The 24061-nt window shown below is 44.5% G+C and overlaps 1 protein-coding gene across 3 annotated transcripts in view; it reads left to right on the forward strand.

Moving 5' to 3' along the window:
• Positions 1-21954, forward strand: part of LOC141224290 (uncharacterized) — a 32885-nt gene extending 10931 nt beyond the window's left edge. For 2 of the 3 annotated variants that reach the window (XM_073666899.1, XM_073666901.1), the window contains exons 2-7: positions 11063-11212; positions 11342-11518; positions 11600-11720; positions 11804-11901; positions 13658-13748; positions 20047-21954. In XM_073666899.1, coding sequence (XP_073523000.1) covers positions 11135-11212; positions 11342-11518; positions 11600-11720; positions 11804-11901; positions 13658-13748; positions 20047-21632 — 2151 coding nt within the window. In that variant the 5' untranslated portion in view covers positions 11063-11134 and the 3' untranslated portion in view covers positions 21633-21954. Of the gene's footprint in view, positions 1-1454; positions 3680-11062; positions 11213-11341; positions 11519-11599; positions 11721-11803; positions 11902-13657; positions 13749-20046 lie in introns of those variants that run through there. The other variant, XM_073666898.1, reaches the window with a different exon arrangement.
• The last annotated feature ends 2107 nt before the right edge of the window (positions 21955-24061 follow it).

Consider the following 24061-nt stretch of genomic DNA (forward strand, 5'->3'; position numbering starts at 1 on the left):
TGCAAAATTTCAGTCTTTCTGTAGAACATTGCCCTGGGAAGTTGCAAGCAAACGCCGATGCCCTGTCCCGGGCACCCTGTATGGTGGCAAATGTTCAACCCCACAAGTTTGAACAGAGGGGGGGGGGATATGTGAGGCAGTGACCGGGATCGTATACGAGGGACGTTATATATCCCCCAGAATGTGCACAGAGACCTATTAAATATATTGGAGTGCATTGCAGTCACAGACACAGCTGCGGCTGCAATGCAGGAATGAAGGTGAGCCATGACCTGGTCAGACTACCTGGCTAAGGCAGATTAAGTAAAACCTGGCAGGGCCTTCATTTCTTGGAGGAGGTCACAGGAGGCAGTGGGGCGGCCTCCTCCCTCCAACCCGGGTTTTCCAGTGGCTCTTGCCACAGGTCCTTTAAAATCCCTGCACTAAGGATTAGTGTTGTTCTATGTTGGAACCTGCTAGGAGGATAGCAGGAAAGCTCAGCAGGATTGAGTGTGGCTGAACCCACGCCTGGGAAGACTCTGCACCTGTCAGGCTTTGAGCAGCCCGGCGCAGCCGTTGCCCCCGGCAACCATTGTTTATGGACTCATGTTAACCCGGCTCCGAACCGGAGGACTTTCTGTTTACCCGTGAGTTGCTGAATAAAAGCTGTTTATGTTGGACTTGTTTGGATCACTGCTTCAGTTACTGCACGGTGTGAACACCGCCGCCCTACAGCTCCCAGACTGTGAGAAATAAAATTCTCTGGTCTGATGAGACGAAGATAGAACTTTTTGGTGATAATTCTAAGCGGTATGTGTGGAGAAAACCAGGCACTGCTCATCATCTGCCCAATACAATCCCAACATTGAAACATGGTGGTGGCAGCATCATGCTATGGGGGTGTTTTTCAGCTGCAGGGACAGGACGACTGGTTGTAATTGAAGGAAACATGAATGCGGCCAAGTACAGAGATATCAAGGATGAAAACCTCTTCCAGAGTGCTCTGGACCTCAGACTAGGCCGAAGGTTCACCTTCCAACAAGACAATGACCCTAAGCACACAGCTAAAATAACAAAGGAGTGGCTTCAGAACAACTCTGTGACCATTCTTGACTGGCCCAGCCAGAGCCCTGACCTAAACCCAATTGAGCATCTCTGGAGAGACCTGAAAATGGCTGTCCACCAACGTTCACAATCCAACCTGACGGAACTGGAGAGGATCTGCAAGGAAGAATGGCAGAGGATCCTCAAATCCAGGTGTGAAAAACTTGTATCATTCCCAAGAAGACTCATGGCTGTACTAGCTCAAAAGGGTGTTTCTACTCAATACTGAGCAAAGGGTCTGAATACTTATGACCATGTGATATTTCAGTTTTTCTTTTTTAATAAATTTGCAAAAATGTCTACATTTCAGTTTTTTTTCAGTGAAGATGGGGTGCAGAGTGTATTTTAATGAGAAAAAAATGAACTTTTTGGAATTTACCAAATGGCTACAATGAAACAAAGAGTGAGAAATGTACTGTTATACCAATTAAATATGTGAATAGAGTTGTTATAGACCCAGTCTGCGTATGGGCACTCTGACCTCTCTATGCACCAGATTAGATGTATGTTATGTATTTATGTTTTGAAAAAGCAAATAAAAATGATGTTGAAAAAAAAAAAAGAGTCAAAAATTTAAAGGGGTCTGAATACTTTCCGTACCCCCTGTATATGTATGTCCCTTATCCTGGGCCTCAACCTAGTATATGTCCCCCGTTCTGCCTCTGTACTTTAGTGTATAGAAAAAGATAAACTATTACACTCACCAGGGGCGAACATAGAAGTGATGGGGCCCCATAACAGAAGTATAATGCACAGCCCATAGTCCATACATGTAGTATATTGCACAGCCCATAGTCCATACAAGTAGTATAACGCACAGCCCATAGTCCATACATGTAGCATATTGCACAGCCCATAGTCCATACATGTAGTATAATGCACAGCCCATAGTCCATACATGTAGTATATTGCACAGCCCATAGTCCATACATGTAGTATAATGCACAGCCCATAGTCCATACATGTAGTATAATGCACAGCCCATAGTCCACACATGTAGTATAATGCACAGCCCATAGTCCATACATGTAGCATAATGCACAGCCCATAGTCCGTACATGTAGCATAATGCACAGCCCATAGTCCGTACATGTAGTATAATGCACAGCCCATAGTCCGTACATGTAGCATAATGCACAGCCCATAGTCCGTACATGTAGCATAATGCACAGCCCATAGTCCGTACATGTAGTATAATGCACAACCCATAGTCCGTACATGTAGCATAATGCACAGCCCATAGTCCGTACATGTAGCATAATGCACAGCCCATAGTCCGTACATGTAGTATAATGCACAGCCCATAGTCCGTACATGTATGCACAGCCCATAGTCCGTACATGTATGCACAGCCCATAGTCCGTACATGTATGCACAGCCCATAGTCCGTACATGTATGCACAGCCCATAGTCCGTACCTGTATGCACAGCCCATAGTCCGTACATGTATGCACAGCCCATAGTCTGTACATGTAGAGTAATGCACAGCCCATAGTCCGCACATGTAGCGTAATGCACAGCGCATAGTCCACACATATAATGCACAGCCCGTAGTCCATACATGTAGTATAATGCACAGCCCACAGTCATCCATGCAGTATAATGCACAGCCCATAGTCCATACATGTGGTATAATGCACAGCCCATAGTCCATGCATGTAGTATAATGCACAGCCCATGGTCCATATGTAGCGCCCCGAGGGTTCGGCCGCTACAGGGGTATTGCACCTCTGCCAGAGGTGTGGTATTCCACTCCCAGGTAAGGATGGAGTATGGACCAGGGCTCAGTTAGCTGCATACAGCACACACACCCCATTTCCGAGGGACAGCTCAACGGTGCTCCCACTAGACAGAAGTGCAGGCACGACCGACCATGTCCCTGACTGGAGTGGGGAGGGGGGTGGAACACCCAGTGCTGTAGGGGCAGATAGGGGTTGGTTCCTGAGCGTAGGTAGGAGCCCATTGGTTGCTGGTCACCTGGGCTCATGGTCAGAGGGAGGTATAAAAGGTGGGCACCATCTTAGTTCTGGGAGTAGAAGAAGAGAAGTCCAGTCAGAGAAGACAGGGAGCAGAGGCTCTGTAGGAGCTCTGCTCAGAGGCAGGCCTAGAGAAAAGGCCGGAGCCTGAGAGGAGAAGGAGAAGTGGGCCTGGAGAAGAGGCCAAGGGAAGGAGGAGAAGACAGAACAGAAAAGGAGAAGAAGAGACAGAGGAACAGAAGGGCTCAGGAACAAGAAGGTGGAAGGGACCCTAAGAACCCATGAGAATCCAGGGTGCAGGGTCAGGCAGATTAAGGGTACCGGATCCCAAGTTGGTGGAGGAGAAACAACCCTCAGCCAAAGACCGGAGGCTGTGACCATTTATTGGTGCAGCACCTCATCAAACCTGCTAGGAAGGCACCATATAGGACAGCGGAGAATGGGGCCCACGTTTACCCGCACAAGTCCGCGGAGCTGGACAAAAGTGGGTCACTGGTGAGGCAGGCCAGAGAAAGGATTGAAAGGGGTCCTGTGCCATGCTCCTGAACTGCCTGGGGGTTGACCGAGCCCCTCACCTGGTGGACACTGCTTGCGCAGAAGTGACCCGGAGCACCTGAACTGTGAGTAAAAGACACTGGACTGCAGTACGTGGTCTGTGTGCTCTTTCGCTCCTCCAGCACTACCGGTGCTGGGACTCCCGGCATCATCACCCCCACCATCCACTACACTGACCTGGGGCCGCACTCTTCCCGTGGGGAGTCACACCATCCCAGCTGCATACATCATCGGCCCCAGCGGTCTGCCCTGCAGCGGCGGTTCCTAATAACCGCAATCCACGGGTGGCGTAGTCAGACATCACTTAAAACATCTAAAAGACTGCCACTGGTCTGACCACCCTGAGCCACGGGACCGGGTCGCCACTACTACCCCCATCGTCTCCCTATCGCCCGGTTCCGAGTGCCCCACGGCCCAGGGGGCGAGTCACATACATGTAGTATAATGCACAGCCCATAGTCCGTACATGTAGTATAATGCACAGCCCATAGTCTGTACATGTAGTATAATGCACAGCCCATAGTCATACATGTAGTATAATGCACTGCCCATACTCATACATAATAATAAATAATAATCTTTATTTTTATATAGCGCTAGCATATTCTGCAGCGCTTTACATACATTATCGTCGCTGTCCCCATCGGGGCTCACAATCTAGATTCCCTATCAGTATGTCTTTGGAGTGTGGGAGGAAACCGGAGAACCCGGAGGAAACCCAAGCAAACATGGGGAGAACATACAAACTCCTTGCAGATGTTGTCCTTGGTGGGATTTGAACCCAGGACCCCAGCGCTGCAAGGCTGCAGTGCTAACCACTGCGCCACCGTGCCGCCCTGCACAGCCCACAGTCATCCATGTAGTATAATGCACCGCCCATAGTCCGTACATGTAGTATAATGCACAGCCCATAGACATACATGTAGTATAATGCACAGCCCACACTCTTACATGTAGTATAATGCACAGCCCATAGTCATCCATGTAGTATAATGCACAGCCCATAGTCATCCATGTAGTATAATGCACAGTCCATAGTCATCCATGTAGTATAATGCACAGCCCATACTCATACATGTAGTATAATGCACAGCTCACACTCATACATGTAGTATAATGCACAGCCCATAGTCCGTACATGTAGTATAATGCACAGCCCACACTCATACATGTAGTATAATGCACAGCTCACACTCATACATGTAGTATAATGCACAGCCCATAGTCATACATGTAGTATAATGCACAGCCCACACTCTTACATGTAGTATAATGCACAGCCCACACTCTTACATGTAGTATAATGCACAGCCCATAGTCATACATGTAGTATAATGCACAGCCCATACTCATCCATGTAGTATAATGCACAGCCCACACTCTTACATGTAGTATAATGCACAGCCCATACTCATACATGTAGTATAATGCACAGCCCATAGTCATACATATAGTATAATGCACAGCCCATAGTCATCCATGTAGTATAATGCACAGCGCGTAGTCCATACATGTAGTATAATGCACAGCCCATAGTCCATACATGTAGTATAATGCACAGCCCATACTCATCCATGTAGTATAATGCACAGCCCACACTCTTACATGTAGTATAATGCACAGCCCATAGTCATCCATGTAGTATAATGCACAGCCCATAGTCATCCATGTAGTATAATGCACAGCCCACACTCTTACATGTAGTATAATGCACAGCCCATAGTCATCCATGTAGTATAATGCACAGCCCATAGTCATCCATGTAGTATAATGCACAGCCCATAGTCATACATGTAGTATAATGCACAGCCCATAGTCATACATGTAGTATAATGCACAGCCCATAGTCATCCATGTAGTATAATGCACAGCCCATAGTCATCCATGTAGTATAATGCACAGCCCATAGTCATCCATGTAGTATAATGCACAGCCCATAGTCATACATGTAGTATAATGCACAGCCTATAGTCATCCATGTAGTATAATGCACAGCCCATAGTCCATACATGTAGTATAATGCACTGTCCATAGTCCATACATGTAGTATAATGCACAGCCCATAGTCATCCATGTAGTATAATGCACAGCCCATAGTCCATACATGTAGTATAATGCACAGCCCATAGTCCATACATGTAGTATAATGCACAGCCCATAGTCCATACATGCAGTATAATGCACAGCCCATAGTCATCCATGTAGTATAATGCACAGCGCATAGTCCATACATGTAGTATAATGCACAGCCCACACTCTTACATGTAGTATAATGCACAGCCCATAGTCATCCATGTAGTATAATGCACAGCCCATAGTCATCCATGTAGTATAATGCACAGCCCATAGTCATCCATGTAGTATAATGCACAGTCCATAGTCATCCATGTAGTATAATGCACAGCCCATACTCATACATGTAGTATAATGCACAGCCCATAGTCATCCATGTAGTATAATGCACAGCCCATAGTCTGTACATGTAATATAATGCACAGCCCATAGTCATCCATGTAGTATAATGCACAGCCCATAGTCATCCATGTAGTATAATGCACAGCCCATACTCATACATGTAGTATAATGCACAGCCCATAGTCATCCATGTAGTATAATGCACAGCCCATACTCATACATGTAGTATAATGCACAGCCCATACTCATACATGTAGTATAATGCACAGCCCATAGTCTGTACATGTAATATAATGCACAGCCCATAGTCATCCATGTAGTATAATGCACAGCCCATAGTCATCCATGTAGTATAATGCACAGCCCATACTCTTACATGTAGTATAATGCACAGCCCATAGTCATACATGTAGTATAATGCACAGCCCATAGTCATACATGTAGTATAATGCACAGCGCATAGTCATCCATGTAGTATAATGCACAGCCCATAGTCATACATGTAGTATAATGCACAGCCCATAGTCCATACATGTAGGATAATGCACAGCCCATAGTCCATACATGTAGTATAATGCACAGCCCACACTCTTACATGTAGTATAATGCACAGCCCACACTCTTACATGTAGTATAATGCACAGCCCACACTCTTACATGTAGTATAATGCACAGCCCACACTCATACATGTAGTATAATGCACAGCCCATAGTCATACATGTAGTATAATGCACAGCCCATAGTCATCCATGTAGTATAATGCACAGCCCATAGTAATCCATGTAGTATAATGCACAGCCCACACTCATACATGTAGTATAATGCACAGCCCATAGTCATACATGTAGTATAATGCACAGCCCATAGTCCATCCATGTAGTATAATGCACAGCCCATAGTAATCCATGTAGTATAATGCACAGCCCATACTCTTACATGTAGTATAATGCACAGCCCACACTCATACATGTAGTATAATGCACAGCCCATAGTCATACATGTAGTATAATGCACAGCCCATAGTACATACATGTAGTATAATGCACAGCCCATAGTCCATACATGTAGTATAATGCACAGCCCACAGTCATACATGTAGTATAATGCACAGCCCATAGTCCATACATGTAGTATAATGCACAGCCCACACTCATACATGTAGTATAATGCACAGCCCATACTCATACATGTAGTATAATGCACAGCCCACACTCATACATGTAGTATAATGCACAGCCCATACTCATACATGTAGTATAATGCACAGCCCATACTCATACATGTAGTATAATGCACAGCCCACAGTCATACATGTAGTATAATGCACAGCCCATAGTCCATACATGTAGTATAATGCACAGCCCACACTCATACATGTAGTATAATGCACAGCCCATACTCATACATGTAGTATAATGCACAGCCCACACTCTTACATGTAGTATAATGCACAGCCCACACTCTTACATGTAGTATAATGCACAGCCCACACTCATACATGTAGTATAATGCACAGCCCATACTCATACATGTAGTATAATGCACAGCCCACACTCTTACATGTAGTATTATGGCCAAGGGCACCGTGTACTCGCTGATTTAGAGAAACCAGAACATTATACTCGCCTTCTCTCTGCTCCCTCGCCGCTCGGTGTCTTTTTTCTGGAGCTGCCGCTGACTTCAGCTACAAGTGACAGGAGAGCATGATGTTACTTCCATGCGCCCCCTAATGGCGTACATGCCGATGTCAGCTGCTGGCCTCTGATTGGTCAGCAGCGTGTATTGTGGCACTTCAGCTGAATGTCAGTCCGAGAACACATCCAGCTGAAGTAGGGGTCGGTCGCAGGAGCCACTGCGGTCATTAAGCCTCTCAATATAATGCTCTCATAGTACCTCTATTTCCCCACACCGTATAATGTTCTCACAGTACCGCCATCCCCCCACATACAGTATAATGTTCCCACAGTACCGCCATCCCCCCACATACAGTATAATGTTCCCACAGTACCGCCATCCCCCCACATACAGTATAATGTTCCCACAGTACCGCCATCCCCCCACATACAGTATAATGTTCCCACAGTACCACCATCCCCCCACATACAGTATAATGTTCCCACAGTACTGCCATCCCCCCACATACAGTATAATGTTCCCACAGTACCGCCATCCCCCCACATACAGTATAATGTTCTCACATTACCACCATCCCCCCACATACAGTATAATGTTCTCACAGTGCCATCATCCCCCCCACATACAGTATAATGTTCCCACATTACCACCATCCCCCCACATACAGTATAATGTTCTCACAGTACCGCCATCCCCCCACATACAGTATAATGTTCTCACAGTACCGCCATCTTCCCACATACAGTATAATGTTCTCACAGTACCGCCATCCCCCCACATACAGTATAATGTTCCCACAGTACCGCCATCCCCCCACATACAGTATAATGTTCCCACAGTACCGCCATCCCCCCACATACAGTATAATGTTCCCACAGTACCGCCATCCCCCCACATACAGTATAATGTTCCCACAGTACCGCCATCCCCCCACATACAGTATAATGTTCCCACAGTACCGCCATCCCCCCACATACAGTATAATGTTCTCACATTACCACCATCCCCCCACATACAGTATAATGTTCTCACAGTGCCATCATCCCCCCCACATACAGTATAATGTTCCCACAGTACCGCCATCCCCCCACATACAGTATAATGTTCCCACAGTACCGCCATCCCCCCACATACAGTATAATGTTCTCACATTACCACCATCCCCCCACATACAGTATAATGTTCTCACAGTGCCATCATCCCCCCCACATACAGTATAATGTTCCCACATTACCACCATCCCCCCACATACAGTATAATGTTCTCACAGTACCGCCATCCCCCCACATACAGTATAATGTTCTCACAGTACCGCCATCTTCCCACATACAGTATAATGTTCTCACAGTACCGCCATCCCCCCACATACAGTATAATGTTCCCACAGTACCGCCATCCCCCCACATACAGTATAATGTTCCCACAGTACCGCCATCCCCCCACATACAGTATAATGTTCCCACAGTACCGCCATCCCCCCACATACAGTATAATGTTCCCACAGTACCGCCATCCCCCCACATACAGTATAATGTTCCCACAGTACCGCCATCCCCCCACATACAGTATAATGTTCTCACATTACCACCATCCCCCCACATACAGTATAATGTTCTCACAGTGCCATCATCCCCCCCACATACAGTATAATGTTCCCACATTACCACCATCCCCCCACATACAGTATAATGTTCTCACAGTACCGCCATCCCCCCACATACAGTATAATGTTCTCACAGTACCGCCATCTTCCCACATACAGTATAATGTTCTCACAGTACCGCCATCCCCCCACATACAGTATAATGTTCCCACAGTACCGCCATCTTCCCACATACAGTATAATATTGTCACAGTACCGCCATCCCCCCACATACAGTATAATGTTCCCACAGTACCGCCATCTTCCCACATACAGTATAATGTTCTCACAGTACCGCCATCCCTCCACATACAGTATAATGTTCCCACAGTACCGCCATCTTCCCACATACAGTATAATGTTCCCACAGTACCACCATCTTCCCACATACAGTATAATGTTCTCACAGTACCGCGCCATCTTCCCACATACAGTATAATGTTCTCACAGTACCGCCATCCCCCCACATACAGTATAATGTTCTCACAGTACCACCATCTTCCCACATACAGTATAATGTTCTCACAGTACCGCCATCTTCCCACATACAGTATAATGTTCTCACAGTACCGCCATCCCCCCACATACAGTATAATGTTCCCACAGTACCGCCATCTTCCCACATACAGTATAATGTTGTCACAGTACCGCCATCCCCCCACATACAGTATAATGTTCCCACAGTGCCACCATCCCCCCACATACAGTATAATGTTCCCACAGTTCCGCAATCTTCCCACATACAGTATAATGTTCCCACAGTACCACCATCCCCCCCACATACAGTATAATGTTCTCACAGTTCTGCAATCTTCCCACATACAGTATAATGTTGTCACAGTACCGCCATCCCCCCCACATACAGTATAATGTTCCCACAGTACCGCCATCCCCCCACATTCAATATAATATTCCCACATTACCACCATCCCCCCCACATACAGTATAATGTTCCCACAGTGCCACCATCCCCCCACATACAGTATAATATTCCCACATTACCACCATCCCCCCACATACAGTATAACACTTGGTTTTCTTTTTTTGGTGTTTTTCATGTAATATATGGAAGCCTACAGGAAAATGCTAAAAGAAACATAATATCCAGGAAAAAACCACTGTACATGGAGACATTAGCATCAAATAACTGTCTTGTTCTTACAAACACGCTCTTATAAATGAGATCTAACGTGATAAAAGATTACAACCTGGGGAAGACGGGAAACATTCATACAGACGGTCGGTGATGATGTAGTCAGTGACGGACTCTGGCCAAATTTGTTTCTAGAGCCGTATTAGAAGATGAAGATGTCGTCCTCATCATGAAGTTGTTATTTCTCATGCCATGTGTAATGTATATGACGAGAATTAGCGTTATGGAAGATGAGTCTATAAGAAACGTATTCAGCTGCCGACTCCGAGGAAGAAACTGCTTGTTGTCTGTGGCCTAAAATATAAAGGTTTTATTAGTACGTCAGGGACAAAAGCAGAATGTTGTAAAATAATAAAAATACCATTGCTGCTTGGGTTTCTGGGTGATTCTTACTGAAGCAGTGGCCAACTTAGCCAGTGATTGGAAGTATGGAGGAGATGTCTAAGTCAGCAATTCAACTTATGTTCCAGTCCATAAAAAACTAGAGAACACAACATCTACACGTTCTATCTCCTGATATATTTCCCTTATTGTCTCCAGTAATTGTATTATTACACAGAATTCTTTATGATGTTGCATCGGCTCATCTTCTTCTCATTCAGGTTTCTACAATATCAGATCCTCTCAGTGAAGATCTTCTATATTAAGAGAATTTTTTGAATCTCCTATCAAGGATGGGCATGGACAGAGACAAGATGGCGGAGAGGATATTACACCTCACCCTAGAGATCCTCTTCCGGCTTACTGGAGAGGTGAGAGATTCTGATGACGTCACATTACATCATTCTTATCTATAGGAATAACAGATGGACAGAACTGGAGAGGTGAGGACTCTGGAAATGTCTGTAGTGAGATTTATTAATGTGTCTCTCCATAACCAGGATTACACAGTAATAAAGAAGACCTCTAGTGAGCGCTGTCAGGACCCTGTGTCTGAGGGATGGGGCAGACCCCTGAGCCCAATCACAGGACCTCCACCTCACCCCCTGATACACGAGGACATCAATGACCAGATCCTAGAACTCGCCTACAAGATGATTGAGCTGCTGACTGGAGAGGTGACACTGCTGGGAATGCTGGGACATTATACAGTAACGCTATGGAGGGATCGGGGGGTGACGGTATCATTGTTGTGTCAGGTTCCTATAAGGTGTCAGGATGTCGCCGTCTATTTCTCCATGGAGGAGTGGGAGTATTTAGAAGGACACAAAGATCTGTTCAAGATCATGATGGAGGTTCCCCAGCCCCTCACATCACCAGGTAATAGTCAGGACTAAATACCCACGGCCTCTAATTATCTGTATTTAAAGAATGAATTCAGCCCCTGTATGTGTTTCCTCCAGATCTATCCAGTAAGAGGACAACACCAGAGAGATGTCCCCATCCTCTTCTTCCACAGGACTGTAAACAAGAAGATCCCAATGTTCCTCAGGATCATCAGGTAGATGGAGAGAAGGTGTCATGAGATCTCCCCTATGATGTGTACAGTCATGGCCAAAAGTATTGAGAATGACACCAAAATTATATTTTCACATGATCTGCTGGCCTCTGGTTTTTATTAGTGTTTGTCTGATGTTTATATCACATACAGAAATATAATTGCAATCATATTATGAGTACCAAGAGGTTATATTGACAGTTAGAATGAGTTAATGCAGCAAGTCAATATTTGCAGTGTTGCCCCTTCTTCTTCAAGACCTCTGTAATTCTCCCTGGCATGCTCTCAATCAACTTTTGGACCAAATCCTGACTGATAGCAGTCCATTCTTGCATAATCAATGCTTGCATTTTGCCAGAATTTGTTGGTTTTTGTTTGTCCACCCGTCTCTTGATGATTGACCACAAGTTCTCAATGGGATTAAGATCTGGGGAGTTTCCAGGCCATGGACCCAAAATCTCTGTTTTGTTCCATGAGCCATTTAGTTATCACCTCTGCTTTATGGCATGGTGCTCCATCATGCTGGAAAAGGCATTGTTGGGCGCCAAACTGCTCTTGGACGGTTGGGAGAAGTTGCTCTTGGAGGACATTCTGGTACCATTCTTTATTCATGGCTGTGTTTTTAGGCAAGACTGTGAGTGAGCCGATTCCCTTGGCTGAGAAGCAACCCCACACATGAATGGTTTCAGGATGCTTTACAGTTGGCATGAGACAAGACTGGTGGTAGCGCTCACCTCTTCTTCTCCGAATAAGCTGTTTTCCAGATGTCCCAAACAATCGAAAAGGGGATTCATCAGAGAAAATGACTTTGCCTCAGTCCTCAGCCGTCCACTCCCTGTACCTTTTGCAGAATATCAGTCGGTCCCTGATGTTTTTTCTGGAGAGAAGTGGCTTCTTTGCTGCCCTCCTTGAAACCAGCCCTTGCTCAAAGAGTCTCCGCCTCACAGTACGTGCAGAAGCACTCACACCAGCCTGCTGCCATTCCTAAGCAAGCTCGGCACTGCTGGTAGTCCGATCCCGCAGCTGAAACAGTTTTAAGATACGGTCCTGGCGCTTGCTGGTCTTTCTTGGGTGCCCTGGAGCCTTTTTGACAACAATGGAAGCTCTCTCCTTGAAGTTCTTGATGATGCGATAGATTGTTGTCTGAGGTGCAATCTTTGTAGCTGCGATACTCTTCCCTGTTAGGCCATTTTTGTGCAGTGCAATGATGGCTGCACGTGTTTCTTTAGAGATAACCATGGTTAACTGAAGAGAAACAATGATACCAAGAACCAGCCTCCTTTTAAAGTGTCCAGTGATGTCATTCTTACTTAATCATGACTGATTGATCGCCAGCCCTGTCCTCATCAACACCCACACCTGTGTTAATGGATCAATCACTAAAACGATGTTAGCTGCTCCTTTTAAGGCAGGACTGCAATGATGTTGAAATGTGTTTTGGGGGTTAAAGTTCATTTTCTGGGCAAATATTGACTTTGCAAGTACAGTAATTGCTGTTAAGCTGATCACTCTTTGACATTCAGGAGTATATGCAAATTGCCATTACAAAAAATGAAGCAGTAAACTTTGGAAAAATTACTATTTGTCTCATTCTCAATACTTTTGGCCATGACTGTAGATGGCTGTGAAGGTCTTGTTTTATCCACCAGTATTATATGTTTTATACTTGTGTAATGAGAACGGTGGAGATGACAAGATTAGAGCTGATCATAGATGTGACTTCTCCATCTGTCTGTGACTTTTATAATATTTGTTTCAGGGTGAAGATCTGACCCATACTAATACTACAGAGACATATGTGAGGGGTGATGAGTGGTGTAAAGAGGAGATTCCTACATATGACTACCCAGGTGAGTAGTGACCACTAAATGCAGAGAAGTCACAGATTCTTCTCAGTCACCGGCTGTGGCTGGTTTACCGGTCATGTAGTTTGGCCGTATCACAATCGTGTGATCACCATTTTCCCGCTAGACCACAACATTTTCCTCCATCTGAAAATGTTCACATTACTTTGTGTAATTGTAAAAGCCCTTTTCTATAGAACTCACAACCTGGAGGATCCACCTACCCCCTGGGATTAGTAGACGCTGACCGTCACCTGCCCAGATCTGTAAATTACAAAGCCAAATGACAGCGTACGTAGAAAGTGCTGACAAGTGAGAAAATCACTTGAAGAAAAATATTCTGATGAGCCTGTAAGAGAAAGCGGAGGGTAATGATGCTGTTGGCTTCCTAGATCCCTGATATCTTATTGGATGAATCTACCTTCTCTCCCTTCTGTGCGGCTGAATGTTCTCATAGGGTCCCTACAAGACCAGGTCCAGTCTTTCTGGCCAAACTTCACTTTTATGATCGACAACATTAAATGTGCAGTGAGGGCCAAGTGTGAATTTTTGTACAATAACAACAGAGTTTCCCTTTATCCCGACTTTTCAAACTATCTTCAAACAGGATTTTGATAAACTACATAAAAAACATTACTCCTGTGCGGTGATATGTCTCTAAGCTGTGCGTGGCTGATGGCTGTAATATACATCTATTCACACCTGCAGGAGATGTGGTGGCATGGCTCGAACCCTGGTTTCTTGGATTCACTCCACATCATAAATTCCATTATGTTTTCAATCCTAAAGAATTCAGATTACTGCACAATCTCTCCTGAAATGGGGGCACTAATACTTTCTCTACTCTTCTGGTCAGGACTCATCATACCTCCAATGGTCCACCATAAATGAGTGCGACTCCGGTTTAGTGTTGGAGGTCTCCCTTATATACGTTGTTGTTGGGGATGTAACATATCTTTTATTCTGTCTTTTTTACAGGTTCATTCTGTATGATAGTTTGATTGTGGTGGGATCGGCCTGACTCACTTATGTGTCTCTGTAACTCCATGGTGGTCTTTAACCCCTTCCCGACCCGTGTCACACCGTTTGTGACATGGAAAACAGTTCGTTCCCGACCCATGTCACAGCGTCTGTGACATGGAGGGAAAGACCCCCTGCAGCGCCTGCGAGCGGGGTCGCTCAGGTGTCACAGTTGCTACTGCAACTGGACATCCTGAAGTCGACCCCCCGGGGGGTGGATTAACCCCCCCGTGCCTGGGACCCCTCCGATTGGCTGTTTCATTTTCACTTTTAATGAAACTGCCAATCGGTATGAATTAAATATTTCACCAATGAAAATTGGTGTAATATTTAAATCTGGGCATGGCCTGATGCTTACAGCATCAGCCATTGGCTGGGGGGAGTGTCACCTCTGTCCCCCCCTCCCCCCAGATCTGATTGGGGGGCTAGCGTCACATGGATACTAGCCCCAATCAGATGTGGAGGGAGTTTTTAATGATGGCCGCAACTGCCCGTCCATGGATCGGGTGCCGGCCGTTGTGGACCCTCTGCTGCTGCCTCCTGTGGACCCTCTGCTGCTGCCCCCCCGTGGACCCTCTGCAGCTGCCCCCCCGTGGATCGCCTGCTGCCGCCGCTGATCGCCTGCTGCCGCCGCTGATCTGCATCAGGTAGTATTGCCCCCGCTCCCCCCCGACCCCCCCTCCACTCCACCCTGCCCCCCCCTCCACCCCCGACCCCCCCTCCACTTTCATACCTGCACCCCGACCTCCGCTCCCTCTGCTCCCTCTCCCACGTCTTCATCCACCGGCTGCTGCTCTCCTTCTGACAGCCGGTGGACTGTGATCACAGCAGCAGCAGGCTCAGTGTAAATGCCCTGCTCCTGTGATCAAACCCACCATCCCCCAGTCCCAGTGATATCACCCCCCACCTCCCAATAATCACCCCTCCCCCAGTGTTCACCCCCCCTGTCCCCAGTGTTCACCCCCCCTGTCCCCAGTGTTCACCCCCCCTGTCCCCAGTGTTCACCCCCCTGTCCCCAGTGTTCACCCCCCCTGACCCCAGTGTTCACCCCCCCAGTGTTCACCCCCCCTGTCCCCAGTGTTCACCCCCCCTGTCTCCAGTGTTCACTCCCCATCCCCAGTGTGCACCCCCCCATCCCAGTGATCATCCCCCCCCCCGCAAACCCAGTGATCACCCCCCTTGCTGCTGCCGGCTCCTGCCCCAGTGATCACCCCCCTTGCTGCTGCCGGCTCCTGCCCCAGTGATCACCCCCCTTGCTACTGCCGGCTCCTGCCCCAGTGATCACCCCCCTTGCTGCAGCTGCTGGCTCCTCCATCTCTTCAGCCCCCCCCCTACGCCTGACAGCCCCCGTACACCTGACAGCCCCCCTACGCCTGACAGCCCCCCTACGCCTGACAGCCCCCTACGCCTGACAGCCCCCTACACCTGACAGCCCCCTACGCCTGACAGCCCCCACACGTGACTGCAGAAGGTTACACCAAGCACACACACACACACACGTACACTCACACTATAATAAAGTTTCGATTTTTTTTTTTTTTTTTTACACACGCACACAGCACACAAAATGTCCCGCCCGTCCCACTCATCCCAGTCTAGGGCGTACTCAGCTTAGTAGGCTATGTCAGGTTGGTGTGTGTGTTGTAGTGTGTGTGTGTGTGTGTGGTGTATACACTACAATATACCACACCGCACACCAACCTGACATACACTACACAATGGTGTCCACTAACAAATTGGAACCATGTTGCGTTTGGAGAGTCCCTGTGTGCCCAAACATTGGAGCTCCCCAACAAGTGACCCCATTTTGGAAACTAGACCCCCCAAGGCACCTATCTAGATGCATAGTGAGCACTTGAAACCCCCAGGTGCTTCACAAATTGATTCATAAAAATGAAAAAGTGGAAAAAAAAACACTTTTTTATTTTTACGGATTAATTTGTGAAGGACCTGGGGGTTCCAAGTGCTCACTATGCATCTAGATAGGTGCCTTGGGGGGTCTAGTTTCCAAAATGGGGTCACTTGTGGGGGAGCTCCAATGTTTGGCCACACAGCGGCTCTCCAAACGCAACATGGTGTCTTCTAACAATTTGAGCCGACAATTTGTTAGCGGACACCATGTTGCTTTTGGAGAGCCGCTGTGTGCCCAAACATTGGAGCTCCCCAACAAGTGACCCCATTTTGGAAACTAGACCCCCCAAGGCACCTATCTAGATGCATAGTGAGCACTTGGAACCCCCAGGTGCTTCACAAATTGATTCATAAAAATGAAAAAGTGGAAAAAAAAACACTTTTTTATTTTTACGGATTAATTTGTGAAGGACCTGGGGGTTCCAAGTGCTCACTATGCATCTAGATAGGTGCCTTGGGGGGTCTAGTTTCCAAAATGGGGTCACTTGTGGGGGAGCTCCAATGTTTGGCCACACAGCGGCTCTCCAAACGCAACATGGTGTCTTCTAACAATTTGAGCCGACAATTTGTTAGCGGACACCATGTTGCTTTTGGAGAGCCGCTGTGTGCCCAAACATTGGAGCTCCCCCACAAGTGACCCCATTTTGGAAACTAGACCCCCCAAGGCACCTATCTAGATGCATAGTGAGCACTTGGAACCCCCAGGTGCTTCACAAATTGATTCATAAAAATGAAAAAGTGGAAAAAAAAACACTTTTTTATTTTTACGGATTAATTTGTGAATGACCTGGGGGTTCCAAGTGCTCACTGTGCATCTAGATAGGTGCCTTGGGGGGTCTAGTTTCCAAAATGGGGTCACTTGTGGGGGAGCTCCAATGTTTGGCCACACAGCGGCTCTCCAAACGCGACATGGTGTCCGCTAACAAATTGAATGGAAAATCGGCTCAAATTGTTAGCGGACACCATGTTGCGTTTGGAGAGCCCCTAATGTGCCTAAACAGTGGAGCTCCCCCACAAGTGACCCCACTTTGGAAACTAGACCCCCCAAGGCACCTATCTAGATGCATAGTGAGCACTTGGAACCCCCAGGTGCTTCACAAAATGATCTGTGAAAACAAAAAAGTACTTTTTTTTTCACAAAAATTTTCTTTTAGCCTAAATTTTTTAATTTTCACATGGGTAACAGGATAAAATGCATCCTAAAATGTATTGGTCAATTTCTCCTGAGTACACTGATACCTCATATGTGGTCGTAAACCACTGTTTGGGCACATGACAGGGCTCAGAAGAGAAGGAGCGCAATTTGACTTTTGGAGCTAATTTTCCATTCAAAAAGTAAAATGGCGCTCCTTCCCTTCTGAGCCCTGCCGTGTGCCCAAACAGTGGTTTATGACCACATATGAGGTATCAGTGTACTAAGGAGAAATTGACCAACAAATTTTAGGATGCATTTTATCCTGTTACCCATGTGAAAATTAAAAAATTTAGGCTAAAAGAAAATTTTTGTTAGAAAAATAAAAATGTTCATTTTTTTCTTCCATGTGGCTTTAGTTCCTGTGATGCACCTGAAGGGTTAATAATCTTCTTGAATGTAGTTTTGAGTAGCTTGAGGGGTGCAGTTTTTGGAATGGTGTCACTTTTGGGTGTTTTCTGTCATGTACACCCCTCAAAGGGACTTCAAATGTGATGTGGTCACTAAAAAAAATGGCTTTGCAAATTTTGCTGGAAAAAAGAAAATTTGCTGATGAACTTTGAACCCTTCTAACTTCCTACCAAAAATTTTTTTTTTTTCAAAAATTGTGCTGATGTAAAGTAGACATGTGGGAAATGTTATTTATTAACTATTTTGTGTCACATCACTCTCTAGTTTAGCAGAATAAAAATTCAAAATTTGAAAATTGCAAAATTTTCAAAATTTTTCCCATATTTTTGATTTTTTCACAAATAAACGCAAATATTATCGACCTAAATTTAATACTAACATGAAGCCCAATATGTCACGAAAAAACAATCTCAGAATCGCTAGGATCCGTTGAAGTGTTCCAGAGTTTTTACTTCGTAAAGGGACACTGGTCAGAATTGACAAAAATGCCAAGGTCTTTAGGGTCAAAATAGGCTGGGTCCTGAAGGGGTTAAAAGAAGGTCTCCATTACGTCTTCCCAATACCGAGGTCTAAATTTAAGACCCCTCATCTCTGCACTATTATAAAAAGTTCTACTTCAATGTCTAATATTTCTTCTTGAAATTTATCTGACAGAAAATATTGTCCCTTACGATAGTTTAGATGATGAAGAGCCCCCGAGCCCCAGACTCTAATTACCCAGAGAGGCTTCACCACTAGTTACTCACTATTTACCGAGAAGACTGTTCAGTTCGATCATTTCAGTAGATGTGTTATTGTCTATACTCACAGTTTTTGACTACAGCAGTTCGTTCCCAAAATACTCTGATTTAACCTCTTCCCGCAGACAGTTTTATGTTCCTAATCAGGTTCCATTTTTCAAATCTGACGTGTGTCACTTTATGTGGTGATAACTTTGAAATTCTTCACAAAGGATAATAGGAAACAAATGGACCTTACAAATTATTTCCAACTACTCTTGAATGTGACAATCCCCTTTATACGGTTGTACACTACTGTCTGGGCACATGGCAGGGTAAGAAGGGAAGGAGCACCATTTAGCTATTTGAATGCAGATCTTGCAGATCCCAGAGGAGATGGGACACAACATTTGCAGAAACCTTAACATGACAAAATGGCAGAAAACCAGAGCAATAGAAATCCCCATAAAGTGACTGCATTTTGGAAATTATAACCCTCAATGAATTAATCTATAGGAGTAGTGACTATTTTGACTCCACGGCCACTTTCTGGACATTAGCTCGCAGTCGATGTTGGAGAGTAAAAATTGCCCATTGGCCATTTTATTGCCCAACACATAGTGCCCAGATTGTGCTCCGGGAGACGCACACCGTAAATGAAGAGGGTTCTTCTCACAATAGTAATGCCAAATACATGGATGATAAATGTGGTTTGGACGCACTGCAAGGCTCAGAAGAGAGGGGGAGATCTGACTTTGGGAGAGCGGATATTGCTGGATTGGTTTATGGATGAGTAGAAGTTTTTATTGGTATCATTTTCATCTGCATAACATTGTTTGGTGGCTTCTTATTCCATATTTTGGAGGCAGAATGCACAAACAGTTGAACACCACCATCCAATGGTTCATCCTATGAAGTTTTCTATTAGACTGTGAATTGTCATTCTGTCAATAAGTTGTGATTTCTACAGACATTTTAAGTAGAAATGTTCAAAAATATAAATTTCAAGGATGTTTTATTTAAAATGAATAATTGTTTTTTTTCTTGGCAGATGACTGTACCAGGAGATCAGAGGGACAGGAGATTTTTATATCAGATGATCTTGAGATCCCACAGGATACAATTTTAGTGAATGCCATTACTCCAGATATTCCATCATCCTTTCACAGCAAAGATCTGTCATCTGATCCTATGAAACATGTCCTGTCTTCTGATTCATTACCGACTACTAAGGAAAGTCAAAATAAAAAAATAAGAATTGAAAAACGAACTGCTCCTAAAGCAAAGAAGACATTTTCACTTTCAGAAAATGGCAATAATTTTACCCTCGAAAAGTCTATAAGTCAAAAAATACACACAGTGGACAATAGATTTTCTTGTTCCAAATGTGGGAGATATTTTAACTGTAAATCAGCTTTGGTTATTCACCAGAGAACCCACACCGGGGAGAAGCCTTTTTCCTGTTCAGAATGTGGGAAATGTTTTAACCATGAATCAGTTCTGGTTAAGCACCTGAGAACCCACACAGGGAAGAAGCCTTTTTCATGTTCAGAATGTGGGAGATGTTTTAGCCATAAATCAGTTTTGGTTATTCACCAGAGAACCCACACCGGGGAGAAGCCTTTTTCCTGTCCAGAATGTGGGAAATGTTTTAACCAGAAATTCGATCTTGTTAGACATCAGATAATTCACACAGGAGAGAAGAAGCCTTTTTCATGTTCAGAATGTGGGAAATGTTTTAACCAGAAATCATATTTTGTTATTCACCAGAGATCTCACACAGGGGAGAAGAAGCCTTTTTCATGTTCAGAATGTGGGAGATGTTTTAACCATAAATCAGCTTTGGTTATTCACCAGAGAACCCACACCGGGGAGAAGCCTTTTTCATGTTCAGAATGTGGGAAATGTTTTAACCGGAAATTCGATCTTGTTAGACATCAGAGAATTCACACTGGGGAGAAGAAGCCTTTCTCATGTTCAGAATGTGGGAAATGTTTTAACCATAAATCAGTTTTGGTTAAGCACCTGAGAACCCACACAGGGAAGAAGCCTTTTTCATGTTCAGAATGTGGGAGATGTTTTAACCATAAATCAGTTTTGGTTATTCACCAGAGAATCCACACCGGGGAGAAGCCTTTTTCATGTTCAGAATGTGGGAAATGTTTTAACCGGAAATTCGATCTTGTTAGACATCAGATAATTCACACAGGGGAGAAGAAGCCTTTTTCATGTTCAGAATGTGGGAAATGTTTTAACCATAAATCAGTTTTGGTTAAGCACCTGAGAACCCACACAGGGAAGAAGCCTTTTTCATGTTCAGAATGTGGGAGATGTTTTAACCATAAATCAGCTTTGGTTATTCACCAGAGAACCCACACAGGGGAGAAGCCTTTTTCATGTTCAGAATGTGGGAAATGTTTTAACCGGAAATTCGATCTTGTTAGACATCAGAGAATTCACACAGGGGAGAAGCCTTTTTCCTGTTCTGAATGTGAGAAATGTTTTAACCAGAAATCAGATCTTGTTAGACACCAGAGAGCTCACACAGGGGAGAAGCCATTTTCATGTTCTGAATGTGGGAAATGTTTTAACAATAAACCAGCTATTGTTCACCACCAGAGAATTCACACAGGGTAGAAGCCTTTTTCATGTTCACAATGTGGGAAATGTTTTTACCGTGAATCAGTTTTGGTTAAGCTCATGAGAACACAGGGCTGTGGAGTCGGTAAGCCACAGTTGCGACTCCGACTCCTGGATTTTATCAGGTTCCGACTCCGAATCCTTCATAAATGGCCAATTCGTAACAATAAATTTACTGTTGTAAAATATTAACATCATGCTTATTCAGTTTCTCACCATCATATAAGTAATCAGACCACTTAGAGCAAAATCTATATTTATTAGAATACAATTAGAATATAGCCAATAACTTTTATAAACTTTTCTAAACTCTTGTAAGTAAATATGCAATAAACACTGCTATGCATTTAATAAGAAGAAAACTATAAATTTGTCCTCAGAAAAAGTATTGCCTCCGTCAGATCCTCCTTCATGGATGCTCTTGTCGTCACTGAATTTTGGGTCTTCTATCCTTTGGATTACGAGCTCGGAGAGCTCGGAGAGAATGAAGACACAGGACAGGATGTTTGTGTCTAAACATACTCTAAAAACTTTATTACAAAACACAGGGCTAATATACACCCTAAAAGGCAGGAAACGGATTTGCCATATATATTAGCTGAACAAGCGAAAAAAGCTAGTTTCTGTATGCTTTAAAATATTTAATTAGACTTATCTAGTTAGCAAGGTCATTTCATCTTTCTGCAAGAACACATTATTGCTACAAGAAGAAACATCTGGCCAGGGAGTATACTTTATCTTCTCCCAAGGACACGCTATTAATACAAGAAGGAACATTCATAGCTGTTGTTTTCACCTAAAATAACTGTCAGACTTATATAGCATAGATGGGGCCTTTAAACTTGAGGGACTCCATCTTCTGCTATAACATTCCATCCTTTTGTTCCTTTATTTATCAATACGAATCTCTATGTTTTCTTTTAGTACAACGCTGAATACACATTAAAAAAAAGCTTAAAAACCAAATAAACCGCAAGACACATTAGCAAAACCTGTAAAATAGCTTGTACTATACCAGCCAACCACCCACCAATACCTTTAAACCAATTTGCGGGATTTAGAAAGGAAAAGGTGTTTGCCCACCAGAAATCCTGATTCTTGAGGTTGGCCTCATCATAAAGTCTCCTTAATTTTACCACATCTTCCAACTTATGCTTCAGCGTCAGTACACTAGAATTGTCTATGTAATGACAGCATGCGGGCCCTATTATCTGGCACATCCCTCCTTGTGCTGCTGTTAAATAATCTAGTACAAGGGTATGTTGGTTCGTGACAATAATCAATTGATTCTGTACTGCAAGAGATCCGTTAACTACTTCTAAAACATCCCAAATCTGGTCATCAAGATAGTCTGTAGCTTCTACTAATTTATCCCACGTTTGTGTCAACATAGGGTATATAAACAATGCACTGAAAAATTTGTTTACCCCTCCCATTTGAACTATATGGAGTCTCCCACTTGGTCTTTCTTTATTGTCTGCTGATTGCTTATGCAGTGTATGTTTTGGGATAGACAAAGGATCTAGCTGGTCTGGAGTAACAATATAAGTTGCGGGGGTCAATCTGGCTAAGGTACAAGTTCCTGTTACTCCTACTGGGAGCCACTTGAAAGCCTTGTCTCCACATACCCAATACATGGATGCGGGGAGATTCCATAATGCTGAATGTTGCAGTATTAGACGGTGAACTAAATCAACAAACTTAGAAACATTTGACATCATACACCATCCAGGCTGCTGACCTAAGGGAGAACAATAGCCAGCATCAGGATTGCCACACGTAGGTGCACCTTTCTGATAACTTGAGCTTTCATTACACTGTAGATTGCCAGGTATTTTGGCACAGGTTTCACTTGTCCCGTTTTTAAAATGGACATTATTCACCCAATAAGAAGTGTGTAGATATCTTTCTAACAGGGAAGGTTTAAAGGCATCACTACTGTCTGAGGTGGGCTTGAAACTTACTTTTAACCCTTGTTGTGGTATCTTACCAAAATCAGTAATTTTTGTTTTGTTTCGGGGTACCCACTCCCCTCCTTTAAATGCTAAATACAACCTGGGAATTATTTGACCCGTCAGGTTCCCTTGCCACCACAGAAATTCTGTCCATCCTACTACGGGAATCCCAACAGTGGTATTCCACAGTCTCTGTGTGGCATTATTGGCCCAAATATCTGAACAGTTCACCCAAAAGTTTATCTCTTCCCATGAGACTGGGACAGCGAGAAAGGGTATGCTAGTGGACGTCACAGGGGCATGTGTACATATCCAACAGTTAGCAATGGTCTGGTTTTGCTCCTTTAGTCCATCGATTAGAGCAAGATGGTGTTTAATGAATCTATTGTCGTCTCCATCTGTGGCGCTCAACCTAGTCCATGCACCTGTGGTTGTAAGGATGCAGGTAAGTATAAACAATGTCTTCATTCT

Source organism: Phyllobates terribilis, unplaced genomic scaffold (genome assembly GCF_046119375.1).
Source record: "Phyllobates terribilis strain yellow unplaced genomic scaffold, ASM4611937v1 Scaffold_386__1_contigs__length_1829782, whole genome shotgun sequence".
Lineage (NCBI taxonomy): Eukaryota > Metazoa > Chordata > Amphibia > Anura > Dendrobatidae > Phyllobates > Phyllobates terribilis.